Source organism: Sus scrofa, chromosome 15 (assembly GCF_000003025.6).
Source record: "Sus scrofa isolate TJ Tabasco breed Duroc chromosome 15, Sscrofa11.1, whole genome shotgun sequence".
Taxonomy (NCBI): Eukaryota; Metazoa; Chordata; class Mammalia; order Artiodactyla; family Suidae; genus Sus; species Sus scrofa.
The window spans coordinates 110,330,129-110,344,945 of record NC_010457.5 but is presented as its reverse complement, the minus strand read 5'-3'; the positions used below and the strand labels follow the sequence as shown (position 1 = coordinate 110,344,945).

The 14,817-nt window shown below is 40.2% G+C and overlaps 1 protein-coding gene across 4 annotated transcripts in view; it reads left to right on the top strand.

Annotated features, from left to right (window-relative positions):
- The window catches only part of KLF7 (Kruppel like factor 7), a 97,767-nt gene that overhangs the window by 35,220 nt on the left and 47,730 nt on the right, over positions 1–14,817 (top strand). For 3 of the 4 annotated variants that reach the window (XM_021074497.1, XM_021074496.1, XM_021074495.1), the window contains one exon: positions 5,003–5,636. In XM_021074497.1, the coding sequence (XP_020930156.1) occupies positions 5,003–5,636 (634 nt within the window). 4 annotated transcript variants of the gene reach the window in all.

Sequence of the window (14,817 nt, the reverse complement as noted above, 5' to 3'; positions counted from 1 at the left end):
AATTACATTATTTTTCCTACTGATGTCCTTTTTCATCCGGGATCCTAGCAGGAATCCATTGCATTTAGTTGTCTAATCTTAGTTTCCTCCAGGCTGAGATAGCTTCTTAATCTTCCTTTGTTCTTCATGACCTTGATACATTTAAAGAATACTGGCCAGTGATTTTGTAGAATGGCCCTCAGTTTGTATTGGTATGTAGTTTTCTCATGATTAGATTGAGGTTATATACTTTTTGGCAAGAGTGGAGCAGATTAATGTGTCCTTTTCAGCCTGGCATGTCAGGGGAATATATCAATATGCTGCTAAATTTCATCGTATGGTTAAGGTGGCGCATGCCAGGTTTCTCTACTGTAAAATCACTAGTTTTGTGTTTGTAATTATTAAATATCTTATTGAGGGGATACTTTGAGACTAGGAAGATACCTTGTTTCTCATCATAGCCTCTTCTATTAATTTTAACATCCATTGGTGATTCTTACATATAGTTATTATTACTTTGTTGTTTGACTAATGGCAATTTTCTGTTTCCATCAATCCTTCTATGTTTAAGTATAATTTTACTATAAAGAGGAACTGACCTGTCTCCTCCACTGGTTTATTCAACCATTTATTTATGTCACTATGAATTCATAGATATTAGTTTTATTCCATGGATTATAATCTGTTATTATCATTATTTATTTTTGTTGCTCAAATGATTTGAGCTTTGAGAGCTCCATCAGGTTGGCTCATGAGTCTTTTTGACATACCTCCATCACTTAATGTGCATTAACTTACCTTCTCGTACCACAAGTTATTCTAGGCTCATCTTTATTTTCTTTGCCTCTAATTCTCAGTCAGTTATTTCTCCAAGGTGCTCCAGTTCCCTTTATTGAATAATGAAGTATAGTTTCTTTTTTTTTTTTTAATTGAAGTATAGTTGATTTGCAATGTTGTGTTAGTTTCAGGTGTTTATAGCATAAGAGATTCAGTTATACATACATACACATTATTTTTCAGATTCTTTTCCCTTATAGGTTATTGCAAAATACTGAGTATAGTTTCCTATGCTATATAGTAGGTCCTTTTGGTTATCTATTTTATATTTAGTGGTATGTATAATGATATTTAGAAACCAAGATCTTTGTGCTAGGTGTGCTCACTGCTACTAAGGTGTCTTTGCTCATAGACTCCTCATTGACAGAGCTAGGAAATACATGTGTATATACATATACATGCATATACACATCTATTTTTATGTATGCCTCTGTGTCTATGCATTAAAATCTTTGAGTAAATACTGATACCTTAAATTCCAGTTAAACATCACAGGCATTTCTTAAGGGGTTCTTGTCATTATTTTTTAATAAACATTGGAGATAAACTGTCTCTTTTGCTTGGAAATAGCCTAACATTGAAATCCTCCTCGTCCTTAACATTTTAATCTTTAGCACTCCTGATGAGTTTCTGATTGACCGAATCTTCTCTGTCTAAGTTTCATCACCAGCAGATATTATAAGAAGTGGGCTTCTCCAGGTAGAAATATTCCATAGTGATTTTAGAGGACTATCCAGCACATTCTGATGGGCACTTACGTTTCTCTAACTCAGGTGGAATAAGAATGCCCTGTATTAAGACTGTAAATGATAGCCTCTCTTAAATGGTCCAGATTTCCCCACATTTGAGTAATGGGAAGTATCTCTCCATCCTTAGATCATCAGTGTGGGTCATGTGTTCTGAGATTCAAACTAGACCATACTGGGTAGGTTATTTTTTAATCTCCCCTGTAGAGTGTGTAAATGCATTTGAAATATCTCAGTTCCTCAGAACTCTGAACATGAAAAGATCTGAGCTTCCTAACAATCACAACAATTTCTTAGTGACTTTAGAAATTCTGAGCTACCAACCATGTAAGAGGACATGACATATAAAAGCTCTATCTATAGACACTGGTGACCGTGGGTGTGAAATGGTCCTTGTGTGTGAGGCAGGGAACTGCCTCAAGACCTCTTATAACCCATGATTCAGCTGACTACCTGGAACATATCTGTGTATTAAAGATCTAGTTCTGCTTTTTGGGCCAAGCTAAAAGAGCATTATAATTATGTTCCAGAAGACATGTATTAGTGACCATTTCTAGGATTGCTAGCCTCAGCCTAGTCCAGATTAGGGTCACCAGATGGCTTTTGTAGATTGGAGTAGAACAGAATGATCAAAATAGTAGTGTAAGGTTAATTTTATCTTTGTTAGGTAGACATTATGTACTTGATGGGTACCAGAAACTGTGCTTGGTAGATGATTATTTAAAAATAGACGGGAGGTTTCAGGGGTATTATAATTCAGAAGTGAATTGGCTAGAGATAAGCCTGAGGATTTCAATATTGGAAAGAACTAAATGATAATTTCTAGCAATAATTTGGAAAAAGGAAAGGGGAAATCTTTGAAACAGAATTCAGAAAAGGGGCAAATAAGAATAAGGTAAATTTCTAGACCTGAGAAGGTGGTAGTATTAGTTTCAAATATAAAGTGATGTAAAGCTACTCAGCAAGAGCTATTATCTAATCAATAAGTGAAATAGAATAGAAGTTATTTTTCCAATAAACTTTCATTGATTAAATACCTCCATATTATATAGAATCCACTGTCCACTCATCCTCTAAGAAGTTTGCAACATACTTTATTCTTATGCTATTTGTTATCCCTTTGCTTCATGTAATTTTTAGCTTGTAATTCTTTATTCTGTACCTACACTGAACAGATGTGTTACTCTGTCTTTTATTTTTTATTTTTTTATCTTTTTTGTCTTTTTGCCATTTTCTTGGGCTGCTTCCACAGCATATGGAGGTTCCAAGGCTAGGGGTCTAATCGGAGCTGTAGCCACTGGCCTATGCCACAGCCACAGCAACTCAGGATTGGAGCCATGTCTGCAACCTACACCACAGCTCAGGGCAACGCCAGATCCTTAACAAGGGATCGAACCCGCAACCTCGTGGTTCCTGGTCGGATTTGTTAACCACTGAGCCATGATGGGAACTCCTGCTACTCTGTCTTCTAACACATAGAAAGTCTTGCGCCTTGCTGTGAACACAGTAGTCGAATGAACACTTGTGATATGACTGTTGAATGAAGATTGGAACCATTCATTAGTTTATACTATTAAAAATCAACATTGAGACCCAAAGGTGATTCATCTTTAAAAATCTGCTTTTCTTATTCAGTAAAGCAGCCTTACCTGAAGGCTGATTAAAAACCAATCTTTCGAAATGTCACCAAAATAAAATCCTTGACAGATACACCACAACTCGGTATATCATTAAGAGATATTCTTAACAGAATAAGAGCCTAGAATCAGAACACTGGCTGAAAACATAGAAGCTCTACGGAGGCAGAAAATTAGGAGGTAGCATACTTTAAATTCACCATCAGTGTTTCTTTGTTGAAGCCCAGAAGTTAGAGCAAATTGAACTGATGGTATACGTTAGCACCATGGTTTTCTACCAGATTCTGAAAGGGTAGGATTTTCAAGTGAAGGGTGCTTTTAGGTTACAAACTTAAATATCCACTTGTGCCATGAAAATGTTTCTACCGTCTTTCAAAGCCTTATGACTATGGTGGATGAAGATGTGTTGCAAGTGGACTTTTTGGGTTTTTTTTCTTATTTCTTTACCAGGTGAAACTTTATATTGAAATTGTGTCTTTAACAATTCAAATAAATAGCTGTGTTTGAACTTATTTTTATCACATAGTCATAGATGTCAAACTCTTGCAATGGGACTCATGCTCCTTGCCACACAATATGTAGCAATTGTATTTCGAATAACTTGCGGTAAACAACAGGGGTTTTGTCTTGCATGTCAAAGGTTTTAGAAGAGGCGTTCTTTAGAACAGTGTCCGCTCCTGCTGGTTAGGGAATCCATTCACAAGGCAGGCCTTAGTGTTCGCTAAATTTGTGTCTTGGTTTGGGTGGGCACCATTTAATCTTCAGGGTGAGTTATAAAATTGACTTGTTTTTGTGACTTGCTAAAGTGTGTTTGCAAAAATGAGGTTCGACTGTGAGGAGTCTTATCTTGGTAGGAAAAACTTGTCTGATTCTGTTTGCTTTTTTGCTTACATGGGAATTACTAGGAAGGCTTAGAGTGTCTCACCTGCTGAGTTGGATTGTGGGGCATGAGCTCATTTTTATTTTTATATTTAAAAAATTTTTTTGGGAGTTTCCGTCATGGCACAGTGGTTAGCGAATCCGACTAGGAACCATAAGGTTGCGGGTTCGGTCCCTGCCCTTGCTCAGTGGGTTAACGATCTGGCGTTGCTGTGAGCTGTGGTGTAGGTTGCAGACGTGGCTCGGATCCCATGTTGCTGTGGCTCTGGTGTAGGCCGGTGGCTATAGCTCCAATTAGAGCCCTAGCCTGGGAATCTCCATATGCCGTGGGAGCGGCCCAAAGAAATAGCAAAAAGACAAGAAAAAAAAAATTTTGGGGGGGGGTTCTATTTTATGCCCACAACTGCAGCATATGGAGATTCCCAGGCTAGGGGTCGAATCAGAGCTGTAGCCGCTGGCCTACACCACAGCCACAGCAATGCCAGATCCAAGCTGAGTCTGTGACCTATACCACAGTTCATGGCAACACCAGATCCCTGTCCCACTGAGCGAGGCCAGGGATTGAACCTACATCTTCATAGATACTAGTCACATTTATTTCCGCTGAGCCACGACGGGAATTACGAGATCATTTTAATATTGAATGTTCTCGAGGAACTTGATGGTGTGAGATGGCCCTTCTGGCTTTCTAGTTCCCCAACTGTAGTAGTTGAACTTGTGTGATGTGACCCCTGTGAACCCTTCAGAAGTGTCTAGGGAGAAAATAACAAGGTCAGACCTTTCCACAAGAGAATTTCAGATAACGAGCCATGAAATAGTCTCTGCTCCTTGCTGTGTCTTCTTCCTCTGCCTGTCAACACGTGGTCTCGTGGTGTTCTCTGCTTCTGATGGCCATTTCTCTCCCTCCCTCCTTGCCCTCTGCAGACATGCCTTGAATTGGAACGCTACCTGCAGACGGAGCCCAGGAGGATCTCGGAGACCTTCGGTGAGGACCTGGACTGTTTCCTCCACGCCTCTCCTCCCCCGTGCATCGAGGAAAGCTTCCGGCGCTTAGACCCCCTGCTGCTCCCCGTGGAAGCCACCATCTGCGAGAAGAGCTCGGCAGTGGACATTTTGCTCTCTCGGGACAAGTTGCTATCTGAGACCTGCCTCAGCCTCCAGCCAACCAGCTCTTCTCTCGACAGCTACACGGCCGTCAACCAGGCCCAGCTCAACGCAGTGACCTCATTAACGCCCCCGTCGTCCCCTGAGCTCAGCCGCCATCTGGTCAAAACCTCACAGACTCTCTCAGCCGTGGATGGCACAGTGACGTTGAAACTGGTGGCCAAGAAGGCTGCGCTCAGCTCAGTGAAGGTGGGAGGGGTGGCAACAGCAGCGGCAGCCGTGGCGGCAGCTGGGACAGTTAAGAGTGGACAGAGCGACAGCGAACAAGGAGGGGTAGGGGCTGAGGCATGCCCCGAAAACAAGAAGAGGGTTCACCGCTGTCAGTTTAACGGGTGCCGGAAAGTTTATACAAAAAGCTCCCACTTAAAGGCCCACCAGAGGACTCACACAGGTAGTGGTACAAGTTGGCCGCACGTGGTTTCTTCTTTTTCCTCCTTTAGCCGCGTGGTGGGAAGGGCTTCTCTCTGCTCCGAGAAGTGACATCCATGACAACTAGGAGGTGCAGGCAGAGAGGCAGGAGGGCCTGGGTGGGGAAGCAGGGTGTCTCTCTTAAGGTCTCCAGATGTCCCGGGCACAGAACATGGCTTTGTCACCCGTGGGCTGTGAGATACTTTCAGAGGCAATGCCAGCCACAGTGTAGAATCCGACATTGCTGAGCAAGGGCTCTGGTGGTGTGACTCAAAGCTGTATGTGATCTATGCGCTTGTCGCTTTCCTGACACTTTGCATTGTTTTATGAGTATAATTCTGTGCTTTTGATCAACACTGGAATCTGAGGACATACATTTGAAAGAATTCACGGTGGAACAAGGTAGCCAGGGTGTCCCTATTCACTCTTTTTCCAGCATCCCTGATTTTTCATCAAAGTCACCAACAGCAGGAGGGTTTCAGAGTTCATTAGATGTGATCATTCTGTAATTAATTGGCATCTCCTCTTTTGCATTGTTCTCTGGCGCGTGCTTTATGGAGAGATGGCAGAATTGCTTTTTAATGAGCTTGTTACTGAGAAGATGCTAAAGTGATTACATTGCTATGTGTGTGGTAAGGGCAGTGGGGACCAGTGGGGACTGTATATTTTACTCAGGACTTCTGTGGCGACTCCCAGGAATCATCTTGATCTTAGGAGCAATGGGATCATATAGAAGAGTGGGTTTTACAGAGAAAAAGGTGAGATTAGCATTTTCCTTGAATCTAGTCTTTGTTCTCTGTTTTGAGTTGGATGCTTAGGTCTGGCATCTCTTCTTGGGGTTAGCATTGGAGGAGCAATTACTGACACTGGTGGTTTTTAAATGAGGCCCCAACAGTGTATTGCGGGCTTGGTTTTTGCATCCTGTGTGCACAGTGCAAGCTGAGCAGGGAAAAGCTCCCAAAGTATAAGCAGAAGAATCAGAGTGTGGTCGAGGAGAAATAGGTATCTAGGAGAGGTCTTCTGAGCTAGGAGATGTGACAGTAAGACTTCTTTTCAGGCTCGCTGCTCTGTGGTGGTTTGTGGATGGTGCCACCAAGGAAGTGTGCCATGCAAAATTCATTGCCTGGAAAATTAGGAAAACCTGGGTTCTAGCTCTAACATGGTCACTAAAGAGCTTTGTGACCTTGAGTACAGCCCTTTACCTCTCTGGTGGCCTCATTTTCCACATCTGCCAAACAATCCAGCTCTTAAGGCCCTTCTCAGTCTGGGGGAAGGTGGTCTGTGAAGTGTCTTTGTGCAGGACAGAGGAAGTCTCCTGAGGTAGGAATGCATAATACGTGACTAGAAGCCATCACCGTCTTGAACCTCAGAGGTGCTCCTGTGGGAGGATGAGAGCAGACGTTGCTTCCTCGCAGCACAGGACTTAGGCATGTTCTCCTCTAATTCTGAACTTACTTTCCCATGTGGCCCTCGCTGGTTCATAGAAGGTCTCCTATCATGACCTATGAACCTGTGGCTCAGGTTGGGGTGCCGCTTTTGGCTCCCATTGGTGTTTGGGTTTGAGTCCTCCAGTTCTCAGATACCAAGGCAAAAGCTCCTTGCTATTGTCAGCCTTTTTTTTTTTTTCTCCCCGATATCATCCCAAAGGTCATTTTTATTTACATTTCTTTCTTTCTCAAGTCAATGAGTAGAGTAATGAGAAGACATAGTGCTCTCAGGCTTCAGCCATGACTCATCTCCTGTTTCCCCCAGGAAACCAGAGAAGGCAGGATGAGGCGAGATGGTTGAGCTTTGTTGGAGGTGTGGAATTCATGGTTATGAGCACATTTACGAATTATTGACCTGAAAACAGGCTATGTCCTGCCTAGTGTGGAAGCTGGGCAGCTCTGGAGAAGCAAAGATTCTTTTTTGGCAGTGGGGTGGGGGGTGGGGCGGGGGATGGGGGATGGAGCGTCCAGAGCATTTTCTTCATTTTCTATCCCTTCTTTCCAATGGATGCGCTAGAAGGATAACTCTTAGGAGTGGTGCATTATTTTGTGCTTTGTTTTTTGGGCTTTGTCCACCCAGAGTGATTATCAAGGTGGAGCTTCTTAGGGTTTCCTAGCACCTGCAACCACTTGCTTTATAATTGCTGAAAGTGGAAAGACTCCTCCCTGTGGGGAATTTACCTAAGAAGGCACTATGCGTTATTAGAAAGGCAGCCCTGCAGAGTGGTTAAGAGAAGGGCTTTGCAGTCAGGGAGACCTGGGTTTGAATTCTGGCTCTATCATTTCCTAGACTTATCATCTGGATAAGTGATTTATCTTCTCTGAGCCTCAGTTTTCTCAAAACAGTGATAATCATGTTTATTGCCTGGATTGTTTAGAAGGGTAAATGAATGAATGTAGGTATCATACTTGGCAGATGGTAAGAGGTCATTAAAGACAGGGTTGGTAGAATTGTGACTATTTCAGATGATATTGATTAGCAAGGATTTTGTGAAAAAACAGCTTTATGTAAACTAGAAATAAACTACTTAAAGTTAAATACCACCAAATAGCAAGAAGCTTTTCTTTCCTCACTTCCATAATTTCAGTGTGGGAGGTGATGATGCCTGGACATTAGTCACGGAGGGTGAAATTGGACATGCAGGCGCTGGCCATTGAAGTTAGCAGAAATGTAGAGCATGGCTTTCCTAAAACAACACAGGCAACAGTAGCCTTGCACCCTCCAGAAGCCTTTTGCCAGTAAAACCTTCTGCAGAGCCGAGCGTGGAGGGAAAAGTTGGTGCTCTAAGAAACAGGAGGGGAGGTAAAGGTGGGAATGGAAGATGGGGAGAGGGAATCTGAATTCATTTGAATTAAACGGATGAGAATCAGAAGTATTTATTTGGAATTAGTGTGAAGGGAGCACATGGGGAACTGAAAACAAAAGTGATAATTTATGTAGTGTGGATGAACTAAGAATAATGAAAAAAGCATGAAGGGATGGAATCCAATTAGGTGCAAACATATCAAGGAAGTGGACTCGTAAAAGCTCGAGGGCAAAGGTATATGGTGATGGGAATTCAGGTCGGAGACTAGTCCACTGATGGAAGTGAGTGGGGTGGGGAGAGCTGCTGACCAAATGTTGAAATGATGTTTAGAAAAATGGGCTCTGGTTGGATTCAGGCAAGCTGTTTTAGCACTGGGCTCGCTTTAATTCAGTGAAAATATTTTCTTATCTTTCAGCTGTGGAAGCATTATGAGACATTAAAAAAAGAGAGAGAGAAAACCATCCAGGAGAAAGAGAAATATTGGCGTTTTGTTCTCTAGAGTTATATATATATGTCTGTGTGTGTGTGTGTGTGTGTGTGTGTGTGTATACACACACACACACACACCCTATCTCTTCTATATGGTAATACATTGAAAAAGAGACCCACTTGCAGAAATGAAATAAAATGTGTGGGTCTCCATCTATGCATGAGGAAAGACAATACGTTGTTGGTAACATGGATCTGCTTGCCTTGAAGAGTTTTTTAAAGTGTTATTCATTTATTCTTTATATAGATAGAATTTACTGAGCTGGAGAACGTATGCCGCTTCTCACCGCCCGCCCCCCCCCCCCTGCTTCTGGGGCTTTTTTTTTTTTTTTTTTAAGGATGCTGAATCCTTCAAACTTTTTGCCCTAGAGGATGTTGGGCAATGAGGTGATTTTTCTTTTTTTTCAGGTAGCAGATGTTCAAGTTGGTAGCTAGGCATAAATACGGGTTGCCCAAGGAGGTGAAGTGAGGGATGTGGGGGGGACCAGGCTGGGGGTGGCAGAAGATGAGGCAGGGACCGGCACAAAGCGAATATTGTGAATTAGCAGAATCTCAGTGAAAGGAAGCATATAAAAATGGACATATGGTTTATTCATTGGGAAGAGCACTTAGTGCTGGTATGAGCGTAAAAATGTCCTTTAGCAGCCAAGCCATCACAGACCCTTCTCTCCCACTCTGTATTCTGGTTTTTGTGTAATATATTTTTCTTTCTCAATAATCCAACCATTATGTTCATCGTGTTATTCATCTTGTTGGAGACAGCTAAGCAATCCTTATATCTTGATGTGGGGAAGTCCTTCACTTCCAGTTTTTTTAAAAAAATCCTTGATGTTGTTTATTTTCAGCAAAAATCCATTTGTTAAAGTGTTAGTAGTTTCTATTCAAAAAGAGAAAATAATTTTCCACATTTCATCTTGATCACTTCTGAGTAAATGAAGAAAAAAAAAAAGGCTGCGATTGAAATGGTGCTTTGTGTTAAGTGGACAGACTTTGCTAATTTGGAAATTCCTATCAAAGCATGCCTACATTTACACTGTTAAGAGTGAGTCATGTTGGTAAAGTCAGCACAAAGGCCAGCAATGAAATCTTTGGTGGTTGGTCACAGAAGAGGGAGAAAAGAGGCCGTGTTCTTGTATATCCTTAGAAGACTCTCTCTATAGACTGGGATTCCTTTTAGCCTAATCCAGGGATGGTGAAAAGGACATCCTATATTTTTCACTGAAGTATATAAAGGTATGCTTTTCAGGTTGAAAAAAATAAAATGAGTATGCAGTTTTACTTAGAATTTTATGTCTGCATTGGGGCAGGTCAACAATGAATCAAGCTGAAGCACAATCTCTAAGTTTAATTAGGATTTAGGGAAATTGTTTTTAAATAGAAAGGTGACTAAAATATTATCAGCAAAAAGATGAATGTAGTGTTTAAAAGATAAACACATGTGATTATTGTATACATATAATGAAAGTGTTTTAAAGTTTGAAATACAATTTATTTTACTTATTCAACAAATATTTATAAACACTTGCTATGTGCCAGGCATTGTTCAGAGTATTAAGAAACAAAATTCAACTGAGTAAATTTTAAAGATCTTGGTGGCTTTATTTGATGATTCGTGAATTGGGCAGCATCTCACCTAGCAAATAGAAAGGAGCTCTGAAGAGCCGTACAAAATGAAAGACTTTTATAGGCAGAAGTGGGCTGGACAGGGAAGTTATACCAGCAAAGAGCTGATTGTTTGTGGCAAGGTCACCTTCCTTTAGAGAATGGCAGGGGTCTGTTGGGCAGATCACCTCACTAGTGCTGACCAGGTAATTCCAGATGGACTGGTTTAAGATTCTATTCCTGGGGGAAGCTGAACCTATATTAAATTTTAAGTTTCAGTTTGGTGAAATAGAGCTTAACTCAAGTGATTCCATTTTGGGCCAGTTATCTCTTTTTAAACAATTCTCCCCTTTTGATCAGACTCTTAGCCTGAGAGATGTGATCAACATTTAAGGCATCAGTGCCACTCCCAGCTATTGCTCTAAGAATCTCGCAGTTTTTGCTAATTCTGATTCTATTCATAGGTTGACTTAAGGTTTCTACTTTTTCAGTTGGTCTTAGGGAGATCACTTGCTTTAGTAGTTAGTGGCTACAAACATGCATTTAAAGCACACCAGGGAGACTACTTTGCTTATTATAAGCAAGATAATTCCCAGTGTTTGGAGTGTACTTTAGAGCCATGGTCCCCAAGACCCCAACCAATCAAAATCAAACACATCAAAGAAAGACCTTGTTGAAGGAGTCACTTTTTATTTTATTTTTTTAATTTTTATTTATTTTTTGTCTTTTTGCCTTTTGAGGGCTGCTCCTGTGGCATATGGAGGTTCCCAGGCTAGGGGTCTAATCAGAGCTGTAGCCACTGGTCTATACCAGAGCCACAGCAATGCTGGATCCAAGCTGCGTCTGCGACCTATACCACAGCTCACTGCAACACCAGATCCTTAACCCACTGAGCGAGCCAGGGATCAAACCCGAAACCTCATGGTTCCTAGTCGGATTCGTCAACCACTGAGCCACAATGGGCACTCTAAGGAGTCACTTTTTAAAGCCAAGTAGCTTGTTCAGTGATTATATGTAGAGGAGTTTCAGCTTCCCTAGAAATGTTAATCAAGATGCAACCAGTGGTGTTGGACACAGCACAGACACCTGCATATTCAACTAAAGGATAATCAAGACTATCATTATCAAGAACAATCTTGGTCAGAGAGTCTAAGGATTTTTCATGGTGGATTCTGCAGTACTTTCAAGAGTTAAAGAAGGTTCCTGATCATAGTCTCATTTGTACTTACTCCTAACCAGGGAAGTAGGGACCTGCCAAAGGAAGCACATCCTGAATCCTGAATGCCTTCTGATAGGTCCCTTCTAACTTGACCATGTAAATCAGGGGAGTTGACCAATGAGGTGTCTCAGTTTGATTGTGGACAGTTAGAGGCACATTAGATAATCTAGGAGGCATTGCCTGGTTATGTGCCAGCTATCTAGGCATTCATAAGCCCAAGGAGAATGATGATCACCACAGACAAAGATTAGTCATGTCAGGACACAGAATATTCCCACTAAGGTGGCACGAGGGATTCATTTGCAGGGATCATTGCATTTGCCCATTCAAGCTGGGGACCAGTTAGGTTTTCAGTACATTTGAGAATTAAATTTCCTAGCCTGAAATAAAAATTTCTTTTAAATTCCTTGCAAAGATGGATACTGCTAGCAAGATATTTTCATGATTGGGGTAAGATCTGATTTAGGCCATCATAAGAACATAGAGGTACAAATGTAGTATGGTTTGTTTGTATTGTGTCTGTTGGACAGTACATCTATAATTTGAGAAAGGTAAAAACAAAGCACAGATATTCTGGCCATAAAAATCTGATCTTGTAAGTGACTTCTAATTGGAGTTGAGTTGTAGCTTTCAGATATTAGGAATAGAGGAAAAATGGGTCACAAAGAGGACCAGGGTTCCCTAGCATTAGGGACAGGTCGGCATTTTTAATGGCAAATCCAACAGTCTAAAAGGTTACCCCTCTTAGTAACATCCTGGGGGTTATGGATGATGGGGTTGTCTTTCTAGGCCAGGGTCACAGTAAAGGACGAAAGACAGGTAGAAAGGTTGTTTACATTTAAAGTGTGAGATCTTGATCCAGCATCCTGGGTAGAATCAGTCTACCTTGATGTCGGCTACTTCTCTTCTTAGTCACTTTCATTTGTAGGTCTTCAGAGTTTGCCTAGGGCCAGATGTCAGGTGGAGCCTTCTTCAGCCGTGAGATGTGTACCCAAGGTTCAGTGCCTTCTAGGTTTGCAGTAGTGTCAGTGGTCAGGAGCACTTGGTAAGGTCCTTTCCTTAAGGCCCACTTTTGTAAAAATATCAGAGTATAACAATAACTGCCTATAAATTATAAAAGACTTTAAAATGCCCAGTGTTAAAGATCTGATGAGAACTTATTTGCTAAGGAAATGTTTTATTTCTATGATATACAACATTTTAAGGTAGATACTGGAATTAAGACTGATAACACTTTACCAAATCATATAAGATTTTCAGGAATTTCATACAATTTCTGGAACACTTATATATCTATACAGATACAAAATAAAGAAGACTTAATATTACCTCTTTGACAATGTTTCCTGTTTAACATATCAACTAAACCTATTTGGTGTAACCTCTCTCCTTTTAAAGGGGAGAGAATAAAGCCTTCAAGATGTTCCAGGGGCTCTATGGAAAATCCCAAAGAGGAGTTCCTGTTGTGGCTCAGGGGGAACAAACCCAACTAGTATCCATGAAGACATGGGTTCAATCCGTGGCCTCGCTCAGTGAATTAAGGATTTGGCATTGCCGTGAGCTGTGGTGTAGGTCACAGACATGGCTCAGATCTGGCGTGGCTGTGACTGTGACATAGCCCTGCAGCTGTAGCTCTGATTCGACCCTTAGCTTGGGAACCTCCATATGCTGCAGGTGCGCCCCTGAAAAAAAGGAAAAAAAAGAAAATCCCAAAGATAATTTGAAGTTAAAAAACTTCATTTAGAATTTGACTTGAGGGAAGTTGGTCAAAAATATCCACTTCAACAAAGTGACAGTAGATATTGTTACAGGCAGATACAGAAGCTTACATAGTTGTAAGCAAAACTTAGCTCCTTTAATATTGAGAAGATTGGGTTTTCTTAAGTAATCTAAGACCTGGTAAATACAGTTTGAAGCACAGTAAGTTATTTTAGTAAGACATGAAATCTTTACTATTCAGGCAGATTACTTAAAAAATAAAGATTCACAATCTATTATCAAAGGCAGACTAAAAGTCCTATAAAACCTTATCATTTTAGCAGAGAAAACCAAATTCTAATTTTGTACCAGTGTTCTTTTGATATTAAAACTTTTTTTAAACTTAAATAAATTCATTCTAATCTTAGCCAGCTTGACCATTCATAAAATTTGTTTCCCAAGATTCCTTTTCCATAGACTTTCTACAATTTTGTCCTTTTTTTCCCCTCTTTCTTATTCTGGAACAGTCATTTTACTTTACTTACCTACTTTTTATACAGTTATTTTCCTTCAACCTTATTTTGTCTTTAATAGTTTTAAGTAGATATTGATTAGAATAGCTATTGGAATTCTTAATTTATAGTGAAGACTAGAAATAAATTGTGGACTGTCTCTTACACTGGCATTCTGTGGACTGGCAAATTTATAAATATACTTCTTAATTTCGAGAAATATATTCTTCCGCATATAAATTTTCCAATGAGGCAAAAAACTGAAAAAACTCATGTTTACTAATAAACCCAAACATCTTAAATTTCTCAGTAATAAGCCAGTAGATATTTAGGATTAATGTTCCAGTATTTTATTTGGAAATGACCTAAATATTCAATGACTACCTATCATTTAATTTAACTTAGCCAAACTCTAAGGTTTCAAGTTACCAAAAAGGTTTGGGGAAGCTATTTAAGCAGACACACCATAAACCATAAACCACTGGAAAGTAGAAACTCTTATCCCACTTATATCTATTTAAATCACTTGTTCTTAATGGTTATGTTTAGATTACTCATGAAAATTTTATCATACCAAGTTATTTTTCTTGCTAAAAAATGTAGTAAAGGGGATAAAATACTTACTTGTCAAGTAAACCCAGGTAGAATAAAAGTTGTATGTCTGCATTATTTTCAATATTGGTAAATCTAAAGACATGCCTATTTTAATTAAACTAGCAAACTTAAACTAACTTTTATTTGTGGAAGATTATCCTAGGTCATGAGAGCTTGAAAAACATTTGGGTTATATATATATATTTATATATATATCTTTTTTTTTTTTTTTTTTTTTTTTTTTTTTTGCTATTTCTTG